The sequence below is a fragment of the Pteropus vampyrus genome, unplaced genomic scaffold, assembly GCF_000151845.1.
Source record: "Pteropus vampyrus isolate Shadow unplaced genomic scaffold, Pvam_2.0 Scaffold9, whole genome shotgun sequence".
Lineage (NCBI taxonomy): Eukaryota > Metazoa > Chordata > Mammalia > Chiroptera > Pteropodidae > Pteropus > Pteropus vampyrus.
In genome coordinates this window covers 6,965,862-6,973,694 of record NW_011888790.1, presented here as the reverse complement: position 1 = coordinate 6,973,694, position 7,833 = coordinate 6,965,862, and the positions used below count along the sequence as shown (strand labels likewise).

Here is a 7,833-nt window from a genome sequence, read left to right as displayed (position 1 = left end):
TTTTGTACGTGTAAGAAAACTGAAGATTCCACTACAAGCCAATCAGAAGACAGCTCGAATGTTATTTTTATTGAGGGAATTTATTTACAATTAAACATAATTGTTCCTTCAATACATTTAAGAGGCTCCCTTTTATGGGCTAGAAGGGAAAAGCTTAATGATTACTTATGGGTCTCTTTTTAATGGTCTCTAAAGCAACACCAAGTGATGGAAACAACACGGACGACCAGACATTAAGAGTTTCTTAGCCAATTTTTTCCTCTGAGAAAATTCAGCAAGTAGTTCTAGAAATTTCCGGATTAGTATTTATAAGTAAATAATTATTCAAGATATCTAGATTTAGCAAAGCAAAATATAAGAAACTATGTATTTATGGATCTATAAACTACCGAAACTATCCTTTAATTTGTTTCAGCTTGCTCATAATTTCTCTTCCGCCAATAATTTTTCAAGCTACCATCTCTTTCACCTAGAATAGCATTTAAATTGCATGACTTTCATATTCTATCCACCAAATCCTTTTTCAAAAATTCAGTTGTTCTGAGAATCCTGCAGGAATGAAAGATCTACAGTTAAGGTAAACAAATAGTTAAGATAAACAATATTCAAAACTCTGATTTTTCATTTTAATTTTCCTTTTCTCTGATGTATGTTTTAACTCTTTCTCATGTTCTTCCTGAATATATTTAGTCCAAATATTTCTGACTAATCGTGTGCCCTTATAAGAGTATGAATTAGTTTGAAATTATATGTAATTTCTTATTAAAAGAACATCCTAGAAAATTTCTTTAGTAAATATTTTAGAATAGCTAACTTAAAAGTCATTTCAACATCTTTCCCTCCTCTACTTTTTCTCATCTCCTCTTTCATGCCCCCCAGGATTCCGTGCCTTCAAAGCAGAATTAGGGAAACAGTGTTATGTTTGTTAAGAAAATCCGAAGATGAAATTCACTCTCTTGTTCAGCAGTTTTTTTTTTTTGTTTTTTTTCACTTAATCACCCAATTATACCTCTTATGGCAAGCATAACCAGAGATTTGAGATGTATTACTATTGATTGCCCAAATTTGCCCAAATTTTGGGCAAACAGACAGACTCCCAGAGATCTGGCTTGGTTTGGGCCTATAAGAGAAAAAGTCCGTACTCTTGGCAAGCCTTAATCACAAACCAAATCATGTTTACTGATAAACATTAGTTTTGATAAGCATTAGTTTCCCTTCTCTGACTATACATAAAAACATGCATTTACTAAGTTCTTAGCAATCCAAAAGCAATATACAATGGGCTATAAATGTCATTGCACATCTAACCGTGCTACTTTGGAAAAATCACTTAACATCTCTGAGACTCAATTTTCACATCTTTGAAAGCAAAGCTCTATGATTTTTAGTGTCCTCTAAGAGAAATGGGTTAAACATCTGAACATGATAATTCGCTTTATTCCAGCATAAAATTAATAGTCTCGAAATTTATTCCCCACTGTCTAGTCTTTCCTAATGTCCTTTCTGGAAGTAGTTTCTTCCAAAATACCTTGGGAAGCATGTCACAACTCAGTTTCTACAAGGTCAGCGCACCCTATATATTCCATTTATAAGAAGCTCTCTTGTCTTACATTGTATAAATCTTCAACCTAAAAATCATTCCAACTAGTGTGTCACCTCAACAATTTTTGAAACAGAATATTGAATCTTTGTTAATGTGATGGGAAGTTTCACACAATTCTGGGCTTATCTCAAATAATGCTATGAAAGCACTGATACTATAGAAAATAGAAACAGGTTCACTGCTATTTTCATTTTATCTAATGAATACAGAGGAAAGGCTCAGATCTGAGAAGAAAAAGGTCATAGGCTAGAATCATAAGAGGGCTATTTGTCACAAATTTTACATAGATGCAGCTTGGTTAGAGACACTAAGCAGGAATGTTAAATCGATTTAAGACATTTAAACATATTACACTCTTTCATACAATGATTGGTTACCTGTTACTGGGTTCTTTCTGGTATTTCACATATTAACACGGTAAGTTACATGTAGATAGAGATATACAGAATTGCATGCTTACTAGCCAAGCCATGAAACAGATGGTCATTAGTGTTATATGATGACATTGACTGCCTAAACCCCAAAAAGATTATTCTGGCAACAACACTGGTCTCAGGCATCAAATCCCTAGATATTGGTTCATTTTGTTCAAGGCGTCACACACTGTGTTCAAATCGCTGCGGAGATCCTGCACCACGTTTTCAATACTTCTGGTGTCTTTCAGAATTTCAATGCTCTGTGTGTAGGGATTGAAGTACACTGAGAAGGGACGGGTAATTGACTTTGCAAAGTCCCTGCAAAATAAACAGAAATAGAAGGATATGCGATCGACCTTCACTGGTACAAGAGATAGACAGAAGGAAGGAACAGAGCCAAGAAAATAAGAAGTTATTTTCTCTAGGTGCGAGAAAAACAAATTTACCTCATCTTTTCCTTGGCTTCTTCAAAACTTTCTGAAACAAAATAGGCTTCCTGGAAGGTGGTGATAAGGCATTCCTGTAAGCAAGTTGTCTTTGGGTCAAAGGCTTTCACACATGCCTTGTCAGAAAGAGCATGCTGCAAAACATACCACAAAACCCATTAAACTCCGTAATGAGACTTCTGAAGTGCTATGACGTCACACTTCCACAACATAGCTCAGTGATTTCATAGAACTGCTCAGTTACTAGTCAGCCATGAAATATGAAACTCTCTCATATGTGGGCTAAACTGAGTGTTAGGGGGGTTGTTGTTGTTGTTTTGTTGTTGTTGTTTTAAGTCTGTTCAGTACTGAGATTATGGTATTTTTTTACTTATTATCAGCCACATTCACACTGAAGAACAATTCAAAGCTGTATCTCAACAGAAATGGAATTTTCAATCTATGCTATGAATAGAAGAAGCAGGGAGAGCATAAATATGGTCCTAAATTTATTGCTATAAGCAATGTACTAAAATTTCACTTAAATGGCAGAAGTAATAATTACCTGCCTGGAGAGGTAATTGGGACTCTGACTAAACTATTTGCAGACTCATTGAGAGACATTTTGAGGCCAGGTACTATGTAGCAACAGAGTCTGGAGCGGGTCTGTATATTTGAGGATATTTGCGAAGTATTCATTTACCTTGTACCAAGTACAGCAGAGCAAAACATAGCAGATAAATATTTCCAGGTGGGAAAAAAAAGAGCTAGTATTAATAGTTATAGTTATGCCCAGAGCAGGCATTAGGAAAACAGGAAAGCCAGTGTAATTACTCTTCAAACCATCATTAGCTCCATTCAGCTCATTACATGACTGGCCCAAAGAATAGCAAGGAACAACGAAGGACTGGATTCTCAATATAAACTCAGTGATGTGAAAATTTAGTGGTCATTTTCTGCCATGTGCCACCTGCCTATTTATAGACTGTGAATCCATGATTCTCAAATGGAATGTCCAGAAGAATCACTAAGGAGCTTGTGAAGAATACAGATACCCAGGCCTCGATTTTATTCGGTAGGTCTGCATGAACCCTAGAAATCTGCATTTTAAAAGCATCTAAGATGACTCAGACTTAAGTGGTTGTGAACCATATTTTGATAAATATTCCACTAGAGTCTATCTCTTTCTTAATTGAAAGGGTAAATTCGTTGGGAGAGGGAAAAGGGATAGCAGCAACTTTTGAACTGAGAGTTCAAAACCTTGGGCTCTATTCCAGATGTTGCTGCCATCTAACCAGGCAACCTTGGCAAATTACTTCACCTCTCTGTGCCTGCACTTCCTCAGAGAAGTTTGGGCTAGGTGATTTCTGAAGACACATTCTATTCCAGCCTCTGGATTCCACCCAAAGCACTTTTCTACTTTCTCAATCTCTGTTAAGGTTTCCCAGAGAAATGTTGAAAAACCTCTGCTGTTCAGTATTCTTGGTGCATTCCCCCAACAATTTCAAAACACATGGAATGATTTGCAGCCGTCCATGAAGAAGGCTGTGGTTCCCAAAGTTTGAAAATATAATTGTGAACCAAAAGACTGACATGCAAAAGAAAAGGCACATGGCCCTACGCTGCATGAGATAAACTCATTTTTCTGGCCCACAAACAACTTCATTATAAGCAGGAGGTCACTACACCTCCAAATAAATGCATTTGTGCTAGATTCAGTGCAGTGCACTGAACATCAGGGGCTTTGGGTTTCACATGACTAATAATTCTGTCCACATTTTTAAAATAACTTTGGTTTCAAGAAACAAACTGTCCTTTCATGAGAGCTGTTGCTCCTCTACAAAGAAAAGGCCTCCTATAAGCTTGCCATGTGTTTGCAGCCATATTTTCTGGTAGCATTTTACTTCAGTATGTTGCTCTTATTGTTCATCCATCCATCAGTACCTATTAAAGGAAGGAATATGACTGACTCAGTGTCCTTGATCTTTCTATTCTCTCAGCCCCACATTCAAGAGCGTGGGCAGAGTCAAAGCAGAACAGGCTGTAAGAACATTTAAGCCACAGCTACCCTAGGGCATCCCTGCTGAGCCCAAGACTTTTGACTGGGTCGAGGACAAGCACGAGAAAGAAGTAAAATTCATCCGCTAAGGCCTGCAATGCATTGATAGGAAATTAGCCACCTTAGCAGACACTATGTGTAGAGGATGCCTCCCGAATGTGTGCATGCAATAACAGAGACTGGAATAAGCATAGATTTAAAAACATATATCATGTAACAACTCCACTGGAAATTCAGATGATCTCGTTTAGTCATTTTAAATGGTAAAGAGGATGAGAGCAGACCAAGAAAACTTCCAGAGGACAGGATGCTCTGTCCAAGACTTGAAGAAAATTCACTGAATTCACGACTTATAATTTGAGGCAAAAACCATTAGACAATACAAATCATACTTGCCTCATGTAATATTCAGAGGAAAAACTGGAAGTTGATTGTTCTAAGCTCTCAAAAATGCAGTCTATCCTCAGGAACCTGACATGTCCAATATCTTGGTTACCTATTGAGGACCTCTCTATTCATGGAATATGGGACCACTGCTGCTCAGTGGCTGTTACAAATATAAGGACGATAATGGTACCCAAAGATTGGCCTGGAGAATGACAAGAGCCTGGAGCTAAAGGAGCAGCCAGTGAGCGAGACTAATAAATGAAGTAGTGATCACACCTATAAATGGTCTCCTGTGTGATGACTGCCAGGAACATCCATGTAGCCCAGGAGGCCCCCTGTTTCTGAATACTAGAGTGTAACATAAGGGCTATAAAAAGCATCCACGCCTTTGTTAATTCCAAAATCCTCTGCACTCTGGAGTGAAGTCCTACAGAGTTTGTGCCTCAACTACTATCCATGTCTCTCTCTAAGCCTCAGGGTTTTGGAGAGCAACTATCATGCTCTCTCTTCTATGTCCAGAGTGGATTCTCCGTAAACATCAAGCCAAACTGCGGATGTCCTCAGGGAACTCTGTGGTGAATCCTTCCTGAAGTGTTCTTCAGGTACGCTGAAGTCTGTAAGACTTAATCCAACTTTCTGCAGAGAGAGGCTTTATAATGCTGAGAGAATTTGGCTGACAGTCTGTTACTCTCAAGTCATTTTAAAAGTGCAGGAATGCTTGAGAATCACATCCTCTCATCTAAAGGGGTTGTTTTGGATTTACCCATAATGCTAAAGGGCAAGGGACTGGGAGCTGGGAGACCTGGGTTCTAAAACTAGCTGTCCCAGAGGCATCATATTACATGAGTAAAAATTCCTCTGGTTAGGACCATTTCCCCTTTGATAAATGGAAAAGATTGACCTCTATGAATTGTAAAGCTCTTCTTGCAATACTGTTTTAGCAGGGCCTTCACAGACATGGCACTCATACCCCCATCCTGTCCCTCCACCCCAGTCAGCATTAATTGAACACAGCAGTCTTTGCTACTGATTCTGGGTACGGCCTTCCCACCCTCCTCAACAAAGATGGTCATTACTAACTAATTGGTTTCAGAGCACAAATTAATACTTATTTGCCATTCTAGCTTTTTAAATTAAAAAATCTCTTTTCAACATCAAATATTTCCCTGAATCCAATTGTGTTAGGGGAAAGCTCCTACATGACTTTGGGCAAATTATTCTACCTCTATAAACCTATTCCAGTATTCATCTGGAAAATGGGAATATTAATAGTATCTGTAACGCAGGGTTGTGGTAAGAATTAAACGAGGTAATGCATGCAAAGTACCTGGCCCATAGGAAGCACTCAATATATTTATCATTGCTAATTTAGTCTCAAGATGGTGCTTGGTGTACATATGTATTCAGCCACAGCTGTCACTCCTGGTGCGGCTACTCTTCCTCAAGAGTCTAGAGCCCACAGGTAAATAAACATGGCCATAGCTATGAGACCTCCAGGTCCTACACTGCAACAGTGCCTGCCCTTGATTCACCAATTTAAAATCTTCCTTCTCCTTGCCTTGCAATGACAAAGTTATCACCTCAAACAGTCTAGATATAAACCCTGTGAACTTCACCCTCTATATTAGGACTGGTTAAAGTTGGAGAAAAACTCAAGTGCGAAGTCAGGTTTATAGGTAGTTTGGACCCTAGATTCTGAATAAAAGTTTGCAAACACCCTTACACTCACACTAAAATCATCTTTTCCTACATCAGGACAACAAATATATACTTTTGTATATGCACATATGTATGTATGTATGTATGTATGTATGTATGTATGTAGTAGGTAAAATTTTTTGAACCTCCCTCAAATGTCCCTGCTGCTAATTAAGCACAACATGGCACTGGCATCCGTATTGCCAAATTAGGTGACAATGGCATTGTGCTTTTTTTTAATCAGGATCCTGAAATTTTCATTGGTTTAAAGAAGCTGCAGGGGCAAGGGAACCAACTCCCACTACAAGCAATCCTTTCGTGAAGGCTAAAGTCCCATTTCCAGGTCCCAATGTTCCAGCACTTGCTCAGTCACTACTAACAGTGCTGTCAGGAGAGGAAAAAACAGGACAAGGATGGGAGGCATGAGCCAGTTGAGCAGGGTGAGTGTGCGGGAGCTCGGAAGCACTGAGTCCTAACTCTAGGCATGCCGCTGACAATACCAGATGTCCTTAGAGAACCCAAGGTGTCTCAAGTGTCTTTGCTACAGCCTGGCAGTAATTCTGAACACCTCACAGAGTTGCTGCAAATGGTAGTAAATACAGATGACTGTAATAAATATAAACCTGTTCTGTGAACGCTGATTAATAGCTATAAAACAGCAGTACAATAAATTCACTGTGCAGGGATATCTTCAAACTGAAGCCAAAAGATAATAATAATTAAATTTTTTAAAACCATTAGCTTCATCAAAACCTGAAAAGCAGAACAGATCTATTTCTATGTAATAGTCCCATGACTATCGTGGGGTTAATGCTAAGGCTATTTACCAAAAAAAAAATCTAATCTTTGCCCTTAAGGAAATAAAGAACCAGACTTTACGATTACCCATGGGGGGAAAAAAGGAGAAATTGCCTTTTGCTTTTGAGATAGATTAACTTTTTGAGATGACTCAGCCAGTTCATTGATTAGCAACCACTTCTTTGCTACCTAATATGAAATGAACATCACTTACTTCTCCAAGAGAACTGGATTCAACAGACCCATATAAGTCATTTTCTTAGACCCTCACTACTAGAGACTCCAACTTCCTTGAAATCTGAGAACTTCAAATTTTTTTTTAATAAAATGAATAATTGAATGAAGGAGTAAATAATACAAATTTTAAATGAGAGACCTATAATTAGGTCAACTCTGGGTCAGAGAGAAAAAGAGTGTGAAAGGAAAGACATATGCTAGACTGTGGGT

General features: G+C 38.3%; 1 protein-coding gene across 1 annotated transcript in view; it reads right to left on the bottom strand.

Moving 5' to 3' along the window:
* Window positions 1-1,418: 1,418 nt before the first annotated feature.
* TPH2 (tryptophan hydroxylase 2) overlaps window positions 1,419-7,833 on the bottom strand; it is an 89,448-nt gene continuing 83,033 nt past the window's right edge. Inside the window, exons 10-11 of the mRNA XM_011374396.1 lie at window positions 2,466-2,599; window positions 1,419-2,337 (exon numbers count right to left, since the gene is read on the bottom strand). Of these exons, the coding sequence (XP_011372698.1) occupies window positions 2,163-2,337; window positions 2,466-2,599 (309 nt within the window). The 3' untranslated portion in view covers window positions 1,419-2,162. The remainder of the gene's footprint in view (window positions 2,338-2,465; window positions 2,600-7,833) is intronic.